Source organism: Mus musculus, chromosome 17 (genome assembly GCF_000001635.26).
Source record: "Mus musculus strain C57BL/6J chromosome 17, GRCm38.p6 C57BL/6J".
Taxonomy (NCBI): Eukaryota; Metazoa; Chordata; class Mammalia; order Rodentia; family Muridae; genus Mus; species Mus musculus.
In genome coordinates, this window is record NC_000083.6 from 14995783 (window position 1) to 15016816 (window position 21034).

The following is a 21034-nucleotide window of genomic DNA, read 5'->3' on the forward strand; positions in this document are numbered from 1 at the left end:
AGATCTGTATATATCATTTATTTTGAAGGATGGGGGGTGAAAATGCTGGTCCTGAGCTATTCACAATAGAGAGCAAACACCAAGGCCAATACCACGTAAGACTCTGTTTCATGTTTAGCTTCTACCCAGTTGTCCCATGCCACATCCCAGATCCATCTGCTGGCAATCTGTGAGACAAAATTGAAAAGACTCAGATGGAATGTGTTAAGTAACTTAAATTACAGTAGCTTGGCTTTTTAAAATAGTGTGTGTCAGTTTCTCAGAAAGTTTTATTTAAGAAATAATTTGTTAGGCTGAGTCGGGTAACTTAAGTGATAACACACCAGCTCAAATTCCTGTGTTCCATCCTAGCACTACATAGAGATAGCTCAGCAGTTAAGAGTGTGCAGTGTTTCCACAAGACACAATTCCCTGTACCCACATTAGATGGCTTACATTACCTGTAACTCCAGCTCCCGGGGAATCCATCACTCTCGCCAATTCAGGTACCTGAATTCTTGAGCATAACCCCATGCTTCCAAACACACATCCATGTTTAAAAGGTTAAGTATTTTTATAAGATAAGCCTAATTTTCCATGTCATGGAGAATCAGGCTACTAATTGCCTTCCTTATTTTCTGGAGGCTGGTAGATGCCTTCTACTGAGTTCTAGGCAGGAACAGAGGGCTCTGTGATGGGGCCTATGAAGCCAGTGTACTGTGCTCCAGACCATGATAAGGGATCCTTCTTGCCACATTTAAAAATCTTCAGCCAAAAGCCTTGATAGGAGGGCCTTGTCTGGCAGCAACAGTGCCAGTTATACAAATAGGCCATGACTTATTTGTGATGCCTGCAAAGACAAGACAAGCTGTGCTATATCTGTGATGGATTCAAACTGACCTGAGGTTCCTTGTGGTTCCTCCTGAGAGACTATTTCCTCACCCCTTGAATGAGGTGGCCTTCTGATTTGCTCTAGGCAACAGAATGTGACACTGTACAGCTTAAGCGAGTGTCAAAAGTCCTGTAGTCTGGCCTCGCTTTTGTTGGAATGCTGTACAGGAGGACGGCTAGAATGTGGGGAAGCCCAATGGCAGCCAGCACTGCTGTCAGGCAAGGGGCAGGTTGTCTGAAATGTTCAGGACCAGCTGAGTTAGAGCAGTTGCAGCACACCAGTGAGCCTTCCTTCCAGATGACACAGGTGGTGACAGGCCGAGCAGCCTCACAGAATGGTGACCGAAATGCTGCCGTCTGAGAAACTCACTTCCAGACAGCTCATTATTCAGTCACACTAGCACTATATATAGCACATGTATGTATATTCTCCCATCCTACTAAGCCCAGCCTTGCCTTAGACCTCTGCTAAAATGCTCTTTCTGGCTTGGTACAGCCTGTTCCTTTATAGGCCATCGGCCAGCCTTCCCTTTTCTGGGGAGTCCCAAGCAGCGGCTCTGGCATATCACCCCTACTTTATCTTTTCTACAGAGAACTTACTGATGTCAAATAGGATAAATACATAAGAGCATTGTTATATTCTGTATTAGAACAGGTTTTTTGTTTGTTTGTTTGGTTGGTTGGTTTTCGAGACAGGGTTTCTCTGGGTAGCCCTGGCTGTCCTGGAACTCACTTTGTAGACCAGGCTGGCCTTGAACTCAGAAATCCACCTGCCTCTACTTCCCAAGTGCTGGATTTAAAGGTGTGCGCCACCACTGCCCAGCATAACAGTTTTTTTACTCCCTATTATAAAAAGAAATATGCTTATTAAGTTTCATATGTATCACTCTTAATGAATGGTTTCTTGTGAGTTAACCATTCCCCAACCCAGCTTAGAAGCACCCAGAGGCATATTAGGTTCATAGCAGAGACATAGCCATTACACGTGTCAGAAATGTGATTTGAGGCAAGACTGAATTCTGGAGTGACTGATAGGCTTATTTCCTGCCCCTTTCTACATGTAATCTGCTGTCTGAGGTGGAAGGTGGCCTATAGGGGTTAGCCTGTTGTCTTCTCTGAATAAAGTGCAACTTAAAGATTCAATTCCTGTCTATTCATGTCTCTGCCTGAATAGCATGAGCCCTGCTATTTAGTCATAGTAACACCACCTGTAACTTTCCTACTCTTCAGTGCATGGATTTCATGTGCTGCAGTTCCGCATGGACGTAGGACCTCCTCTGTCTGTAACTCTGAGCTCAGCACCCATCTGCCTGTCTATCACAGTCAGGGTTACTATTGTTGTGATGAAACTTCATGACCAAAAGCGACTTGAAGAGGACAGGGTTTGTTTGGCTTGCACATCCTGAATCACAGGTCCACTCAGAGAAACTGCAGCAAGAAAGCAAACTAAACAGGAACCTGGAGGCAGGGCCTGACACAGAGGCCATGGGGGCAATGCTTACCAGCCTGATCAGCACCCAGGAACCACCAGTCCAGGAATGGCACCATCCACAATGGGCTGGAGTCTCCCGAGTTAATCACTAATTAAGAAAGTGCCCTACAGGCTTGTCTACAGTCCAGTCTTATGGAGGCAACTTTTCAGTTGAGGCCCCCTCTTTTCATATGACTCTACCGTGTGTCAAGTTGATATAAAACTAGCCAGCACAGGTTGGAGAGATTGCTCAGTGGTTAAGAGCACTGCCGGGTCTTCCAGAGGTCCTGAGTTCAACTCCCAGCAACTACATGGTGGCTCACAAGCATCTATAATGGGATCTGATGCCCTCTTCTGGCATGCAGGTGTACATGCAGATAGAGCACTTATACATTAAATAAATAAAATTAAATCTAAAAAAAACAAACAAACAAACAAACAAAAAAAAACTAGCCAGCACAATTGACCCTTGTCAACTTAACACATAAATATACTATTGTTAAACCATAACTTTCCTTTCTGGTTCAACCCTAAAAAATCACACATTAATACCAATATTAAATTATAAACATTCTTCATTGCCTAATATGCCTAAATGAAACGTACTGGTTAACTAATATTTATTTCTTTTGATCTTTTCAAGATAGGGTCTCTCTATGTAGCTCTGCAATCCTGGAACTCAATATGTTGAGTAGGATGGCCCTGAACTCACAAAGATCCACCTGCCTCTGCCTCCCAAGTCCTGGGATCAAAGGCGTGTACCACCAGGCTTACTGGTTAGTTTATTTCAATGATACTTAAGCTACCAAAATTGGTATGACCAAGAAACAAGCTATATAATCTAGCCAATTATTGATAGCAAAAATGTATTCCTAGGTAAGTACTTTTCAGATAATTTGTAATGAAAACAAAAAGTCTTTTAAACAAAATGATCTGTGCATCCAAGTTCCTTCAGGATCCATCCCTGGGGACACTTCACAGCTCAAAGGAACAGATGTTGGGTCGTCGGGGCACTTACATTTATTGCTTGACCAGTCTTTTGAATAAATAATACTTGTATAATGAATTTATAACGATGGTATGCAAATTCTTTGACTGCTGCCAATATTCGATCTGCCAATTCAAGTGACAAATGAGGGGCTTTGTCATCATATTTGACATCTTTAAGACTGTCCTTTAAAAAAAATTAAGAGAGATGTTTCAATTCTCAAACCAAATGTTTTTATATAAATACAAAGCATGTATCTAAATAATACATACAACTGTTTTAAAATACACAAGTTCCTGAAGATGACCATATGTTTATACTTACCAATTTATTTTTAATAACAATTTTGGAAAAATTGCTTTTGAAATTATGTTCAGTTGTCAAAGCCAGGTCTGGTGTCACATGCCTATAATTCCAGCACTCAGAAGGCAAGTGGCTCTTTATAAGTTCTAGGCCATCCTATCCTATACAGTGAGTTCCGGGCCAACCAAAGCTACAATAGTGAGACCCTGTCCCAAAAATACTAAGTTCAACTGCCCTTCATGTTCAACAGCGGAGCTGTAAGTTTCTGCTTTGAAGGCTGCTCTGTCAACTTGTTGTAAATAACCCAGTTTCCATTCTCACTAAGGAGACAAGAGACTTTCAAAGAGTTTCTGGAAATCCATAGTAAAGGAAGGATACATTTTGTGTTTATGTGTACATAAAAATTTGGATTGCGCTTTCCAAATGCCTGTTATTTCTGGGCCCAGAGTTGGTTTGTGTCACTGCTATGTTCTCTGGGTCAGAACTTATTTCTCTCTCTTACTCCCTATGACAACTCTGACTTACCATATCTACCACCAAGCCAACATCTATGACAAGGAGATGTAGCTCACAGACCACAAAGCAGGATCCTTTCTTTTTTTAAAAATAAAAATTCAGATTTACTTTAAATGCATGATTGTTTTGTCTCATATGTGCCTGTGCACCACATGTGTGCCTAGTGCCAATGGAGGCCAGAGAGGGAGCTGTATGTCACAGAACTAGAGTTATAAATGGTTGTAAGCCACCACGTGGGTTCTCTGGAAAAGTAGCCAGTGCTCATAACTGCTGAGCAATCTCTTCATTCCAGGGGCCTTTCTTACAAAACGAGAGTGAAGCTGATCGATAACAAAGCTTTTAATTAACTGCCTTTCTGGAGTGCACCCAGGACTCTACACTGAGTTCTGGTGATAACAGGCAGACTCCTATCACTCCGACTCACAGGAACAAAAAGTCAAGTAGATGTCTTTCCTCCATCCTCCTGGCCTGCTCCTTCTGCCCCTTTCTTCTCTTCTCTCTGCAACTACTGCTATTGGCTCGCTGACCCGGTCCTTCCATATGCACAGCTGGCTGGAGGCCTGCACTGGGGCTTGGATCTCTCTTCCCAATACTCAGCATCGTCTACTTGCTTTTGACTCTAACTCAGGTTCAAGGGCAGTCTTTTCTGAGAGTAGTCCCAGCACCATGGCTTGTTGAGTCTCTCCAGCTCCATATGCTGACCTCACTTTGGCCTAAGGTCCCTGGGATGACCTCTGTAAATGTGGTTTGTACCCAGGCTATGTATTCAATTTTGTTTAATTTCGTTTATGGGATAGGGTCAAGTAGGAGAACAAAAATATACACTCTTAGATCACATATGCTATTTGTGTTGCTCAAAATTCTTTCCCCAAACTTTAAGTTATAATAGGTTTGCCAAATATCACTTAGTTTTTAATATACAGTTAGCTATGGAGGGATGGGAGGTGGTAGAGAGGTTCAGAGTATGCTACCTTAAAATAAGTTTCCTTCTCATATTATTTTGACCCAAAAATTACTTGAAAAATTGTGGGTGCTGTAGCCTGGCCTTCCTTATTTTTCCTGAAAGCAGGAACTAAACTCTCACAACAAAGTTCCTTTCCAGTACCAGGAGAAAGGAAGACTACTGTCAGAGATGGAAAAGGAGGCAGAACACAGCACTTCTTCAAGTGGCCTTGTGTTCCCAGGCACAGAGCTTTCTAGGATTGCCCCCTCAGCCCACACAACTTTAATCAGACTTTCTGATTTTTCTAATCCAGATCCCACTAGTACACAGTAGCTTGACTCTGCCTTTCCACACCTTGGTTTTTTTTAATGGGATCCATTGGTAGATCAATGGAATGTGAACACAAGTCTGATTTCACATAGCAAACATCAGGTTCTCCAAAGCCACCCTGAGCCAGGTATAAAAAGGCATGATTAGAACAGACATACTTAGCATCTGGAAGAATGTCCACCTTGATTCCTTGACCTATGAAAGCAAGTGTTTTTATTGAAGATAACCTCCAGTGGACACATTTAGAATTAGCATTAGTACAAATCACTGCCACTGTGATTTTTAGCACAGCCTTTTTCAATGCATCTATTTGGCCTGTTCAGAAGAGACAGACCCAGGTGAAGGGTTGGAAGCTTAGCCAGGCAGCATCTGCAGCTGAAGCTGTTGTGTGGGACATGGTTTCACTGCGTAAGCACACCATCTTTTGGTACCACCCATGCAGTTACTGACCTGGAAGAAATGCCTTTTCCCCATACCACTAAAACCAGTTTGCTTTCCACTAGCAAAGCCACCAGTGCATGTTTCCTGTCCTACATGCAGTGCATCAAATATCTAACCCATACCAGAATTTAGTTTACAAGAGACTGGCTGTCTTTCTCCTTAGATTCAGACTGAGTTTAACAAACACTAAGAAGATTATAGGACCATTTAGTCTCCATATTTTCACAGGCAGTCTCTATAGTGAATGGACACACACACACACACACACACACACACACACACACACATACACACTTTGTGTCTACCACTGAGCTATATCCCTGGTCCCTAATTACCTTTAATATCTGCTGGATTTTAGTTTCTACCAAATGTGCTTGAAATTTCTTCAGTGGCTCCATTCTGTATGAATTAGCAAACTTTAATTTTGCCAGGGCACTTTTCCATTCTTTGCCTACATCAGCAATTGAGTCATCAAACGGAGGTTCCACGTACTGAACATCATGAAAAGACTCTCTCAGTCTTTCTCTTAAGATCTGTGCATACTGAAAGAGGAAGGGAGAGAGACTGCATTTTAGAATTTAAGAATATCCATCAGTGGAGACAGAGCCAGGAAACCTGAAATCTTTTAGGCAGCCACTTCTACACAGTCCATAAATCCCAGATTGTTAGCTTTCAACTTGAGGGAGCCTATGCTTTGTGTAGACACAGCATAACAGTTTCCATTGTCAGTTTGAGACTAAATAACCACCTAAAGAGAGGCATTCGGGCTTGCCGATTGAGGATGACACTGATTTGGTTAACTAAAGTGAGAAGACCTACCCACCGTGGGTGGCACCACTCCCTAGGAAGGAGACAGTGATGTGCACCAGTAATCACTGCCCTCTGCCTCCTGAGTGTGGCTCCAAGGTGATCAGACACCTCTCACTCCTGTTGCCATGCCTTCTCTGTATTAGTGGCCTGGGACCACGATTCTAAAAGAGACTTGCTCTATTAAGTTACTTTTCTAAGGATATTTTATCACACAATAGGAACAGCAACTAAGACATACACCACACAGATATACAAACTTGGACGCATGTATTTAGACTACCCACAAAATATCGAAAAGAACCAGAAACAAGAGTAGCCTGCAGAATGGCTGAGGGATAAAGATAAAACAACTTTTTGTGCTTCCTTCCTGCCTACAATCATTAAAATATTATACATAAATTTATTTCACATATAGTTATTTTAAAAAGTAGTATCTTTGGGTTACACATTTATAAATATTTATTTATTTATTTATTTATTTATTTATTTATTTATTTATTATTAAGTACACTGTAGCTGTCTTCAGATGCACCAGAAGAGGGTGTCAGATCTCATTACGGATGGTCGTGAGCCACCATGTAGTTGCTGGGATTTGAATTCAGGACCTTTGGAAGAACAGTCGGTGCTCTTAACCACTGAGTCATCTCGCCAGCCCACATTTATAAATCTTCACTTGAAAAGATAACAAAAGCAGATATATGTACGTGTACATACACACACACACACACACATATATATCAGTCCATGATTTTTGACATGTGATTTTTTAACATGATATTTCCTTCTAAAATATACAATTTGTATTACAATAGTTACTTAGAGCCCTAGAGGTGTGTCCAACCTGTGGCTGACTGGTGGGCTCATGCTCCAGGCTATCTATGAGTGCTGTGAATACAACCCAGCACATTGTAGATGACAATGTCACATAGCGGTTTCAAAAGGCTGAATACCACACTACAGCAGTTCCTGGATTAACTTTCAGCCTCTCATTTAAAGTGGCAAGATTCATTTTCATAATAACCAGGCATTTCTTTCCTGTATCTAATTGCTTGGCTAGAAGGAGTGAAGGGACATGTTTGCCCTACTTCCGATATTAGAGGACAAATTCTACTACTGAATATGGCTTTAGCTATGGGTTTTTAATATATGGCCTTTTAATGTTGTGATAATTCCTGTTATTGTTTTGTTCAGTATTCTTATTGTGAAAGGGTAAAATTTGACGGATAACAAGTTTTCTCATTAGTTGCATATGACTATATATCATATTGCTTCGTGTTATGTAGTGCACTACACTGGGAGGCTTTTAATGACTTATCGTTGCATTCCGGAAAACTTAGGCATGGCGTAGAATTCTTAGAATTGAAAACAGCATGCTAGGATTTTTTTTTAACATGTTTAGTTTTTTGCTTTAATATTCATTAGGGCAATTAATTTTACTTTTTGGTTTATTTATTTATTTACCAGCAGTTGATTGTGTATGCTGTGGTATTAAAGTAACTAAGACACACATAAACATACACGTTCAAATTTGTGTGTTCATATCTATTTATGTGCTAGCCTAACTGAAGAGCAGTTCACTGAGATGTATAGATTTGGGATTTAGTTTATTTCAGCACACAATTTTTTTATTTGTAAGTTTTTAATAATAAAATTTATTAAAATTCGAGGGCTGAAGATCAAACCCAGGGCCTCACCCATGGTAGGCAGATGATCTATAAAAGACAAATCCAGCACTGTCCATTATTTTGACAGACTTATTGTTCAAATTTCCTACTATAATGCTAGATTAGTGTATTTCTCCTTTAAACCTATACATTTTCCTCTCATAGACACATTGATGCTCTATCAGCTGCATATTTGCAAGAATTAATGTATCCTAGGCAACTGGCCCCATTCTTGATAAACAGTGACCCATTTTTTGCTGATAACTTTATTTGCTTTGGTTTTTGCTTTGTCTGAAGTCTATAGCTACTCAGTTAATTCTGATATTAGTGTATCTTTCTTCACCTGTCTCCTTTTATGTATGTGTATTTTAAGTGCGTTTACTATAAACACAGTTGAGTCTTATTTTAATCCATTCTGACAACTGTGTTTAAATTGCTGTACTTGGACTGCTGACATTCAGTGATCGCTAGGATACACCTGGATGAGTATCGATCCCATATGCTACTCTGCTCTATGAGATGCCCTTGTTCTTCTGGTCCTCCATTCTTTTCTGTTGTGCTTTGAGAATCTAACATGACTCCTCTAATTCTTTAACACATGTGTCTCTCTTCCCTGGCCTCCTCTCTTAGCTGTAGACTTTGGCATGTGCAGGCAAGGCAAGTCAACTGACACTTCAACTGCAAGGTTAAAATGACTCAAGTTCTTCCCTCCCTCTCCTTCTCTTACACAGCCATTCATCTCACCTCTGGGTACATTAACAAGTATTCATGTGCAAACATAATTTTATATATATTTCCTGTTATCTTTTTTTAACAAACCATTATCTGTTACAGCAGTGGTTCTCAACCCTTTAACACAGCTCTTCATGTTACAGTGACCCTCATCTGTAAAACTCGTTCATTGCTACCTCATAACTAATTTTGCCGCTGTTATGAATCATAATGTAAGTATCTGATATGCAACCTCCAACAAGTTCAGAACAGCTGTTAGAGGAAAAAGAGGAACATTAAAAGTTTTTAATTAATCTTCATTTACTCTAATACTCTTAGCTATATTCAAATTTCTGATTTCCTTTTTATTTTTTCTGTTACCATTTTGCATAAGGCAGGTTTATTGGAGATAAATTTCTTTCGTTATTTTGTCCAAAAATCCTTTCTCATTTCATTTTAGTTTTGCAGGGTATAAAATCCTAGGTAGTACAAAGAATGCACATGGTGGGACCCACGGCTCTAACTGCATATGTAGCAGAGGATGGCCTAGTCAGTCATCAATGGGAGAAGAGGCCCTTGGTTCTGTGAAGGCTCTAAGTCCTAGTGTAGGGGAATGCCAGGGCCAGGAAGTAGGAGTGGGTGGGTGGGGGAAGGAGGAGGGGATAGAGGGTTTTCGGAGGGGAAACCAGGAAAGGGGATAACATTTGAAATGTAAATAAAATATCTAATTTAAAAAAAAAAAAACAATCCTAGGTTGTCACATTTCTTCTCTGAATACTTTTACTTCTGTTTTTCATATCTGAGAATGAATGTAATTCTTATAGTTAGTATGTTTCTCTTCTGGCTTCTTTTCAGACTTTTCTTCATCTTTAATTTTTGAGTAGTAGTTTGAGAATATATGCCTACATATAGATTTTGTTTGGGCATGTTTTTCTGCTGTGTTCTCTGACCTTCCTGGCACTGTGGTGGCCTCTGAGTTATTTTAATTTACTGGACTTATATTCCTTATATTCTATTTTCTGTCTGGAATTTCTATTATGAATAATCTACAACTTCTTTTATTTTTATTTTTTTAAGATTTATTTATTTTTGTATATGAGTACACCATTGCTCTCTTCAGACACACCAGAAGAGGGCATCAGATCTCAACAGATGGTTGTGAGCCACCATGTGGTTGCTGGGAATTGAACTCAGGACCTCTGGAAGAGCAGTTGGCACTCTTACCACTGAGCCATCTCTCCAGCCCAATTTACAACTTCTATAACTGCCTCAAAAATTTTAAACATTCTTCCCTTTTCAGCCTGTGCTTTTTAAAGTTGTGAATATTTCTATTGATACCTTTATTCCTCTCGTGTGTGGACCTAGTGCTTACTGTCTTTGTGGTGTTCTCCATCCAGTATGCCTTGCGATTTAAAAAAAAAAAAAAAAAAAAAAAGAAAGATATATTTTATCTATGTGAGTACACTGTAGCTGTCTTCAGACACTCCAGAAGAGGGCATCCGATCCCATTCCAGATGGTTGTGAGCCACCATGTGGTTGCTGGGAACTTCACTTCAGATCTCTGGAAGAGTAGTCAGTTCTCTTAACTGCTGGGCCATCTCTCCAGCCCAATGCCTTGTAATTTTTTTTTTTCTGGGTAACCAAACCAATTCATAGTGTGAGAACTTCTATAAAAGGCCTCAAGTTAATGTGGCTGTTGTAATGCACAGGAGAAAAGGATGTAGTCTAAATCCTATGACTAGGTCTTAGGTCTTAAATGAGCCTTAAATGTGCTTAAATGTGCTTAAATGTGCTTATGGACTGTGAACTTCACAATTTTTTCTCAGGTATCTTGTCCACACCGCCTTCTCTCTTCCTTAAGAACAGAAAAATCTAGAAAGGGCTGGAGTTGGTTCACTTTCAATAGTTCACCTTTGCTTTGCAAATCTCAATAGCTTAAGTCTAGTTTACTAATTTCTCAAGAGGGCAGATTTTCTGCAGACCATAAACACATACGCACACACACACCACCACCACCACCACCACCACCACCACCACCACCACCACCCCTCCTTGCTAAAAGCAAGACTGCTAAATAACTAAGTTTCTCTGGAAATTTTAACTCATATATATATAAATTAAATATTAATCTTAATACACATATGTATACATTTACTATATGAATATTATGTGAATATATATTATTATACATATACCACATACACATGCGAGTGAAGAACTCTTAATAATTCATCAGATACATTTCAGATTTTCATATCCTATCACTAAAAGCTTGAGCTTTGGTGTGTTAAGTCTCTGTACCATCACTAACTTTTATGGTAGCAAGCTGTCCTATAATCGCTTTTCTAATGTAAGAACTGATTTTGTTTGCCACTTTTTGTCATTTACGATGTAAGGATTTCAACTTCCTTACATTAAGAGCTTGTAGTTCTGCTTTTGACATATATTATAGCTGTGTGTGGTACTCTGGGTCTAGTTTTATTTTAGCTGGGCATAGTATTCTAGATCTAGTTTTCTTTCAGTAAAGATCACGTCCCTGATTCAGACTGTTTCTGAGACGCCTACTTTCTCTTCCCTAGTTAGTTTCCTTAAAAACGTTTATATCACTGGTTTCAAGTATGCCTCGGCAGGAGTTTCTGTCTCTTACGCCTGGTATTCCCTGCGACTCTGGTTTAAAAGGCATTTTCATATCTGTGACTTTTCATCTATTATTTAGAATGGTATTTGTTACCCTTCCTTTTTCTTTAGTGACTTAAATAACGTGACTGTTAAGGCACTTCACTGACAGAATACCCTTCCAGAACTTCCCCTCCCTCATGCCAGCCTTCTGTCTGTGATAGTGAATGTTAATTCTATTCACTGCACATACTCTGATATTGTATTTATGTATGGAAAGATAACTCAACCTGTCTCTTAAGGCGTGCCTACTATCTTCTGTTGAACTACAGTCTACTCAAGGGATACAGTTACTAATGCACTATCACTAATAGTGTTTTCAAGGTTATATGATTCTTCTGGGAATAGAACACACGGAGCCTCATATTAACTCTTAATGAACCTACTACTTTTAAAAATGCATTTCTGACATTTCTTTATGTATACTAGTCACATGATTTATTATACTTATTAAAAGTACTTTATTCTTTCAGTTGATATGAAACCTTTATAATCTTTAAAAAAACATCAAATTTGTTATCAAAACTAGCTACTAAGAGGCATTTATCTACATGGAGCCTCCTTACAAAATTTAAATAAACAGTTTACTCGTGTCATAATTTCAATGATATCCAATTATTTAGCAAAAATGTTATTTGCTAATGTTTATGGTTTTCAAATACATATGCTTGAGAGACTGATAAAGTTGCCAATTTTTAATAATGTTCTTAAGGTTTTGAAATCTTTGGTTACAATGACCTAACTCCGGCTAAGCAAAAGCATATTATACTGGAAAGACGGAGTTCTCGCAGACAGGAGAACACTCCAGTTTGCATCTGCCATTATAACAAACCGTGTATTAAGTTCATTAACTTAATTTGGTTTTATCCCTACAAAGTCTGAGTAGTCACTTAACCCACTGAAGCCCTGCCCAATGTGAGGTGAGCTACATCTCCGAAAACATTCCCACCAGAGAGAAGAGAGGGCCACCGGGAGTCAGCAGCTCTCGGAGACTCAGTGGCTCCCAGCACCCACATGCTGGCTCACAACCACACTCTCATGTCACTTACATGCTGCATAGACACATACCCAAACTCACACACACAGAAGACAAAAAAAATAACTGGATATAAATGGATACAGGGTAGGTAAAATCAAGTGGTGCTCATTTGATTCAGGTGTCTTGATTTTTCATTTTCTCAGAAATACAGAAATCACTGGCCACTTGAAAATAACTTTTGGTGTTAGGGTTAGTAAACATGTGTGGGATTCTATTTTAAATTCTTAATTATTGGCATATTCAAAGTTTTTACCTTCAGAAGGCTAGATTTTTAAGAAATATAGATCTATAGATATAGATCAATCAAATAAGATGCCTTGCTCCATGTACCCTTGTTTCTAGATTTTACTAAATGTGTATTTTCGGGTTGAATCCGGGCTCGTTCAACTTTCAAAATGGGCAGTAGATTCCTAGATTCACTCTTGTCTGTCTCAAAGTATAGAAATCTTTAGTGTTCATAACCCAAACATTAATATTAATATAGTATTATGTTTGGCAATTAGACATAGCTCATTGTTCTTTTTCCTAGGTGTGTGAACTCAGCATGCTTACTTTTCTATTTGTTCTTTTCTTTGTAAAACACTGACACTAAAAAGACATTCAAACCTGAAGTCTTGCCATCACTCTGGGGTCATCTCAAAATAGTTCAGTTCTAAAAACCCGTGTGTTTTGTTATATCTAGCTTCATCCTACCTATCACTCATGAGCCACATGAAGTAGGTATGGAAAGAAGCCACTAGGTGTCCTCAGACACAGGTCCTAAGCTCAACACTATTTTGCAACCTTGTGCAAAATGTTTTCCCTCATTGCCTCAATAGATAGACCCCTGATTGCACGAACGGTTTTCAAAGGACAATCATACAGAAATGCCAGTGTTCTACTGAAATGATCTTTTTCACTGGTATCAGAGAAATCACTAACTATCTTAAATTTTTCCTTATATAGTCTTCAAATAACAAACTAATATTCTTTAAAACTAAAAGCACTTCACTGATCAGCACATCAGTTTTTCCCCCCTAGGGGTGTGTGCGCGCGCGCTTGCTTGTGTAAATATTAATGTGCATATGGTATAAACTCACTAGAGGTTGGTAAGTTACATATATACTAAAATTGCATTTGTAAGGTGTAATACAACTACTTGATAATTCTGGACATTTGCAAGTCTGAAAAGAATTGAGGATGCCTGTGTAAAAATCCTTGGATTTAACAACAAAATATCCTGAGCCTTCAACATCTGATAGACGTTGTTCCGCCTAAACTCAGTTTCGCGCTGGTCAAAAAAACGGAAGAAGGGCGGGCAGCCGTCCTGGGCTCCGGGCAGACAGGGAACAAGCTTCATCTAAAGGGTGGGAAGGCTGTCTTGGGCCTCCGGTCTCCACTCACTGACTCCTTCTCGAACATGCTAGGCTTCCTTTCTCTCTTAGACACCGGGGATTGATGCGTTTGGCCGGTGGGCGTCTTCGCCATTCGGCCTCGCCGCTCCATCTTGATCGGCTCACCGGGACGCCTCCGCCCTCCGCCCTCCGCCCTCCGCCGTGTAACTGCCCAACGGCCCTGCTCAGATGCCGCGGAGCACAGGGCTCGCGCCTACGCCGCGTGCAGCCGCGTCCCGGAAGCCGGGGAAGAGAGGCACGTGAGTCATCAGAGGGCGCCGCATCCCGGAAGCCGGGAAGGAGGGGCGCGTGAGTAATCAGAGAGCGCCGCGACCCGAGCCGGAAGCGATGGAGGTAGGGCGGAGCGCTGCGTCCCATCCCTTATTCTGAGTTGCTGTTCCAGGAGCCCGTCCTGGCAGGCCCGCAGCGCAATACTGTCACGCGATAGTGTGGGTGGGCTTACATGCAACCGGGGAAGTCAATTTACAGAACACTGTGTTTGATGAGAGGGGGGGGAGGGGTTGCGAAAAAACCGAAAAAGGTAAATCACCTCAGGGCTGGCATCCATCACTCTTACTTCCTTAACTCGGTGCTTCTGGGCCCGAGTTGTGTTTCATACAAGGTTAGGGATGCTAGGTTTTCTCTTCTCACACTCCCTGTAAAGTATCTCTGATTTTTTGGAACTGCGGTATAATAAAGGAATGGGAGTGACCCACCAAGCCTCCTAACTCCAGAGTCAGCAAGTGTGATTAACGAAACGATTCCAGTTCCACAATGAACATTTAAAAGGGATACACAAAATACCCTCAAGTGTCTAAGCACTGTTCTACGCATAGAGCTATTATGGTAACCAGAAAGCATATTAACAGCTGTCATGCCTTAGTTCACTCTGTTCTTAAGGTCGGATTTTCTTTCCACTTGAATGTAACAGTGCCTTTTATGGTTTATATTTCAGATTTTACCAGGGGATTCCATGACCACATGCCTTTCTCCTTTAGTGCATGACTTGATTTGTAACCTTGGGTTTGAACTCAAAGAAATTTGTGATATCAATAGCATTGTAACTCAAAATGGTGAAGTACGATGGAAAGCAATTACTGACCGTGTGAGATATGAAGAATTAGGTTTGTATTCTCTTTGTACATCAAGCTTCCGTTAGTACTGTAACATTAAAAATTTGTTGTGTGGTTAAACCTTCATTTGTTCTTCTTGAAGAGTGTTATAGTGTGGTTGTAAATCAGAGGAGAAATATTCAAAAGTCAAGAGAGGTTTAGTTAAGGGCATAATGTAAGCAGGAGGGCCAAGAAGGCAGGGTCTAAGAGATACTAGACTATTCTAGTATCTTAGGGCTTGGATCCACTAGTCACTAGCTATATATACAGAATGGGTTCTCTGGATAAAAGACAAGACAAAATGAGGTAGCACCTCTCACCATGTTACACAGAACAGCACCTAAGTGACAATATGAGTTATATCTAAAATTACGTATTTTTATAGTTTATCAAGAGCAACCAAACCTCCAGCTACGCATTCTGTTCTGGTAGTAAAACTGTTTACAGTTCATTTCTACTGAGCTGCATGTATACTTAGCATAGTTCAATTATAAGCTGCTTGATTTGGGGGACATTTTGTAATTAAAGGTTTTCGCTGATTTAGGTGTTTTTCATTCCTTGGCAGAGCTGTGGAGCTAAACCATTTTCTCCTCCTATCAGGGCGAAGTCTGGACTACAGGAGAAGTGTGCAGCAGCTGGGTCCGGTGTGTGAGGCCATCCACCTACACATCTCAGCTCTGACCAGGGCTCAGTTTGAAATTCAGTATTCGCCTTGGTACCAGTGGACAACTTATCCAGAGGTTTGACATTTGCATCTCTCTCGAAATCAAAGACTTCACAGATTGGAAGTCCTTGTTACTTGCCAAGTTAAGGATGTCTTTTTCATCTTTGGCCTAATGACACAAGCAAGCAGGTAGATACACGTAGTTACTTTAACAGAAGTTATATTTTATTGTGCCAAGGGTCATCACATAGTATTCATTCTCTAAATTCCTAACTCCAGCCCTAAGCCTATCTCCCTAACTATGTGACATATCTTAACCGAAGCTCAGGTCCCCTCTTTAACAGAAGTCTCTGATTTGAGGGTCAGGATTCTAGGGAGACTTTCCAGCTGCAGGGCAGAGCACAGTGACATCTCTCCAGATGTGCAGAGCAGAGCACGGCTTTTAGTCTCTGTTTATATACTGTCCAGTGGTCGTCATGGGGTTCTAGGCCTGTGTCTCATTATCTTGAGTAGGTGATGTCACTGAGTTCTGGTTACCAGGTGCAGCTTTGGGTGGAGTGGGGATCCTGACTAAGTTATTTTTTCCATGTATAAAAAGCATTTTCACTGTGCTCACTATACCTTACAACTTTGAAGAGGTCCCAGGGACTGCAAGAGAAGTCAAAGCAGTTTGTATCTGAAGCCTGAGTTGAAGGTAGCACTTTGAACAACTTTTGGGCTCTGTTAGGCTTTAGAAGATAAAGTCTGCTTGAGCGTATAGCGCAGACCTCCCAGAGAGATGGCAGGGTTAGGAGATCAGAGAGTAGGCGCTTGCTTTCTTAACAGGGAATTGAAAAGAAGGTAGTAATATGGGGCAAGTCCTAATGCAAATCTTGTGTGCTTTGCGTTTTGTCTTTTCCTGCGTCTTATTTGACATGTTAAAGGACTATAATGATGCAGTACCTGTAATATGTCTGACTCTAGAACAGGGAGGTAAGCTGCCTTCTAGAGGAACTAAACCAAAAATCATTATAGGAAATAACCAAATTTGTGCTTTGAACAAACATTTAAAGAACTTCCAAAGAACCCGTTAGGTGTTAGATAATTTCCTTTATTATAGTATTTCCAATATAAACTCTTTTTATTCCGAAAGTTTTAAACCTTCAAATCTTAAGAGGCTTGAGTGCGGAAATAGTAATTGAATAAACATTATTGTTGCTTTGAGAAACATCTTTCACTGAATCTGAGCTCGAGTGTGTGTCTTCCTCTGAATAGTTGTTTCTTGAGATACTTGATGCCTTGCAAAGCTCGCAGCCTGCTGCCGTCTCCCTCGGCGTGATGAAACTAGCTTCCTGTCTGGAGCGAGCCCTCGGCGACGTGAGTGTGAGAATCCTCATGGATGAACACAGAACTTCAGATCTCTTGCTTTCTATTACTGTTTTTCTGTAACATACAACGATTCTCTTTGTACATAGTTAAGAAATCCTACCTAGTTCTTGTGAGCTGGGAAATGACTCAGTAAACAAAACAAAAACACTTGCTCCATAAGCACGAGTACCTGAACTTAGATTACAGCACCTGTGGTTAAACAATCAAAAGCTATGGATGGTTGCTTCTGCACCTCCTGTAACACCACCCTGTGTGGAGATGGGGTGGAGACAGGAGTGGGATAACTGGGGCTTTCTGGCCTCCATTCTAGCTCCAGTTTCAATAAGAGACCTTGTCTCAGGGAATATGGTGGAGAGTGATGGAGGATTCTGCCTTTCTTTGGCCCCTAGGCCAGATGTGCAGTCACCTCGTACATATGTGCTTGAGAGCACTTGCATGTGTGCACGGGCATGTGCACATATATACACACACAAACACACACATAGGAAAGGAAATCTGTGTCTAGCTGCTTTTCTTTGTTCCTTTGTACCACACTTCATTCATTATGCTCTGTTTAAAAATTATCACTGCTGATTATCATGTAATTATTATGTGATTTCTCTTTGTTTAGGTATTTTTACTGGTTGGGAAAGAGTGCCCCTTTCTCCTAAGAGATCTTCTTGCATCTGCAGAGCTTGCACAAGTCTTTGGACATGCTGTGGTAAGTGTGCAAATTCTACATAAAGCATAGAGTAGCTGGCATGAGCTGTGCTTTTGATCTTCCAAAGCTAAAGTACTCTGGGAAGACATTTACCGTTTAACCGATTAAGTGTATTCGTCTCTCTTCCTTCTGGAATTGTCTCTCTCCCACATATCCCACAGGGTTTCTCTCTCCAGATTTGATTATGATAGAATAACCATAAAATCCAGCCAGAGAGGTAGTTAGAAGCATATCACTTTGTTCATTTAAGTATTCATAATGATATTACTGAGTCACCATAGACTATATTTACCACTTTGGGATGGTAGTATTATATCTTTGTCCTAAAATACTTCTGTTTTTAACAGGTAGGAATTTATGCTTTTTGCAGCCATTCAGACTTACAGTGGCATAATGTGTGTGTGTGTTTGTGTGTTATATATACTATATAACATTATTATTATTGTTGTTGTTGTTGTTATTATGACGATTATGATGATGTAGCCTTTATAATTTCCAGAATATTCTAGAGGAACTGTAACCAAGAGACTTCAAACTAAAGGGTGACATGTAGGCAGCTCAGAGAGGCAGAAGACCAGAACAGCCATCCTAGTTGTACCAGAGATCCACCAAATTCACATTTGGGGCTGAGAAACCATCCTCAGTGTATGTACCTTCACCCCCTGCTCACTCCCTGGCCAGCTTGAAAATAATTTTCGGATGGAGAGCCTGAGCTGAGGCTGGAGTATGGACTCTTGCTTACTGAGTCATTAAACACATTTTATTCCCATTAACCATGTCCCTCTGAATGGACACTTTTGTCCTCTAGATGATTTTCTGTTCTTTTCTTTTTTCTTTTATTAGATATTTTCTTTATATACATTTCAAATGCTATCCCGAAAGTCTCCCATATCCCCCCACTCCCCTACCCACCCACTCCCCTACCCACCCACTCCCCTACCCACCCACTCCCAATTCTTGGCTCTGGCATTCCCCTGTACTGGGGCATACAAGGGGCCTCTCTTCCCAATGATGGCCGACTAGGCCATCTTCTGCTACATAGGCAGCTAGAGACACGAGCTCTGGGGGTGTGTGTGTGGGAGGGTACTGGTTAGTTCATATTGTTGTTCCACCTATAGGGTTGCAGAGCCCTTTAGCTCCTTGGGTGCTTTCTCTAGCTTCTCCATTGGGGGCCCTTTGTTCCATCTTATAGATGACTGTGAGCATCCACTTCTATGTTTGCCAGGCACTGACATAGCCTCATACGAGACAGCTATAACAGGGTCCCTTCAGCAAAATCTTGCTGGCATATGCAATAGTGTCTGGGTTTGGTGGCTGATTATGGGATGGATCCCCGGGTGGGGTAGTCTCTGGATGGTCCATCCTTTCGTCTTAGCTCCAAACTTTGTCTGTGTAACTCCTTTCATGGGTATTTTGTTCCCTTTTCTAAGGAGGAATGAAGTACCCACACGTTGGTCTTCCTTCTTCTTGATTTTCTTGTGTTTTGCAAATTGTTCTAGATGATTTTCTTAGCTGCTGATAAATGGTATATAAAATGGGGGAAGGGAACAGGGTTCTGAGGCTGCTCCGGAGAGATGTGGCTGTTGACATGGATGTTGGGTTAAACCCCTCTGAGCTTCTCACCTGCTGGTTCTGCTTGAGGGGCCCAGAAAGCATTTTTCCCTCTGCTCTGCAGCAGCCCACACAAACCAAGACTGCTTCCCTGTCTTCCCTGTCTTCCCTGAGGGCTGGCTGGTGTTCTCTCTCTTGCGAGTCTGTGCAGGAGGTAGGGACACAGGACTTGGATACAGCCTAGTTGGAGCTGCTATTCTCATCCTTCTTACCATATAGGCCCATGCTGCCTGGTATGGAGTTTGTGTCTGCGCTTTCTGCTGTGTCCAGATCCTGGGTGCCTCTGATGTCTAGTGTTAAAGCTGTACATTTTGAGTGCGTGGCTTGCTCCTAGCCCTAGGACTACTTTGCCGGTCCTGGTTTCTGAAACCCTGGGCTCATCTTCTTCACTTGTGTTACTTTATATGCACAGGGGGAAATATTATTGCCGTCCTCAACGGTGAGTCTAGGGATAAATGAATTGATGAATCATTAAATAAAATGTGTCTAGCATGTGTTAACCACTTAGTAAATGTTGGTTTCAGGCCAGTGCAATAGCTCACTGGGGGCAGGTGCCTGCCACCAAGGCTGACAACAATTCAAATAGTAGCATGCACTTGGTGGGAATAAATCAACTCCCTCAGGTTCTCCTCTGACCTCTAGACATTGGCACATACCGAATAAAAATGTAATAACATTTTCATGTTAGTTTCATTATTGTTACTATTAACACCAGCAGAAGCTGCTGGCTTTCTTAGGACTAAGGGAGAAAGCAAACATTTTAGGCTTGAATTGATTTACTCCACGATTCCCTAATCTGCTGTCTTACTGGATTAGATGGACATACTAAAAGTCTTCATCGGGTCTCCCTGCGGACTCAACCTGAGAAACGTCTTGTGGCATGGCTTTGCTTCCCCTCAAGATATTCCTCCAAAGTGAGTTGCTGGTTAAGTAACTTTCTTCCTTAATCTGCTTAAGAATTTGCTGTATTTGGGGCTGGAGAGATGGCTCAGCAGTTAAGAGTACTGACTGCTCTTCCGAAGGTCCTGAGTTCAATTCTCAGCAACCACATGGTGGCTCACAACCATCTCTAGTGGAATCTGGTGCCCTCTTCTGGAGTGTCCGAAGACAGCTACAGTGTACTTACATATAATAATAAATAAATAACTCTTAAAAAAAAAAAAAAAAAAAAAAAGATGAGTTCGAGGCCAGCCTGGTCTACAAAGTGAGTGCCAGGATAGCCAGGGCTACACAGAGAAATCCTGTCTCGAAAAACCAAAAAAAAAAAAAAATAGAATTTGCTGTATTTGAATTTCACAAGAAGGAAGGATTCTTTGTGAAAGACAAAATATTTGAGACATGGGTGGTCAAGTTGTCCACCAACAGCAGAGCAGCGTGGGTGGGACAGAATGTGTTTCAGTGCCTTTGCTCCTAGGAACAAGCGTAGGTGCCAGGATAGGTAGAA

At 41.0% G+C, this 21034-nt stretch overlaps 2 protein-coding genes and 1 long non-coding RNA gene across 17 annotated transcripts in view; 1 reads left to right on the forward strand and 2 right to left on the reverse strand.

Moving 5' to 3' along the window:
- Positions 1 to 14402, reverse strand: Gm3448 (predicted gene 3448). Of its 2 annotated transcripts, NM_001123367.1 has the most exons (4): positions 14146 to 14402; positions 6198 to 6404; positions 3360 to 3515; positions 1 to 167 (listed from the first exon to the last, which is right to left on the reverse strand). In NM_001123367.1, exons 1-4 carry the CDS (start codon positions 14245 to 14247, stop codon positions 57 to 59), a joined length of 576 nt encoding a protein of 191 aa, NP_001116839.1. In that variant the 5' UTR covers positions 14248 to 14402; the 3' UTR covers positions 1 to 56. The 2 variants fall into 2 exon arrangements, with proteins under 2 accessions (NP_001116839.1, NP_001347591.1); NM_001360662.1 differs by lacking the exon at positions 3360 to 3515.
- The window catches only part of Gm3435 (predicted gene 3435), a 12610-nt gene continuing 5633 nt past the window's right edge, over positions 14058 to 21034 (forward strand). For 2 of the 9 annotated variants that reach the window (XM_006523370.2, XM_030249399.1), the window contains exons 1-6: positions 14514 to 14676; positions 15091 to 15259; positions 15848 to 15987; positions 17166 to 17267; positions 17890 to 17979; positions 20407 to 20504. In XM_006523370.2, coding sequence (XP_006523433.1) covers positions 14599 to 14676; positions 15091 to 15259; positions 15848 to 15987; positions 17166 to 17267; positions 17890 to 17979; positions 20407 to 20504 — 677 coding nt within the window. In that variant the 5' untranslated portion in view covers positions 14514 to 14598. Of the gene's footprint in view, positions 14677 to 14697; positions 14982 to 15090; positions 15260 to 15847; positions 16101 to 17165; positions 17268 to 17889; positions 17980 to 18478; positions 18625 to 20406; positions 20505 to 21034 lie in introns of those variants that run through there. The other 7 variants (NM_001123372.1, XR_003952068.1, XM_006523373.3 and 4 more) reach the window with 7 other exon arrangements.
- Positions 16981 to 21034, reverse strand: part of Gm52298 (predicted gene, 52298) — an 11783-nt gene continuing 7729 nt past the window's right edge. For all 6 annotated transcript variants that reach the window (NR_169103.1, NR_169105.1, NR_169104.1 and 3 more), the window contains one exon: positions 16981 to 17333. This is a non-coding gene — a long non-coding RNA (predicted gene, 52298). The remainder of the gene's footprint in view (positions 17334 to 21034) is intronic.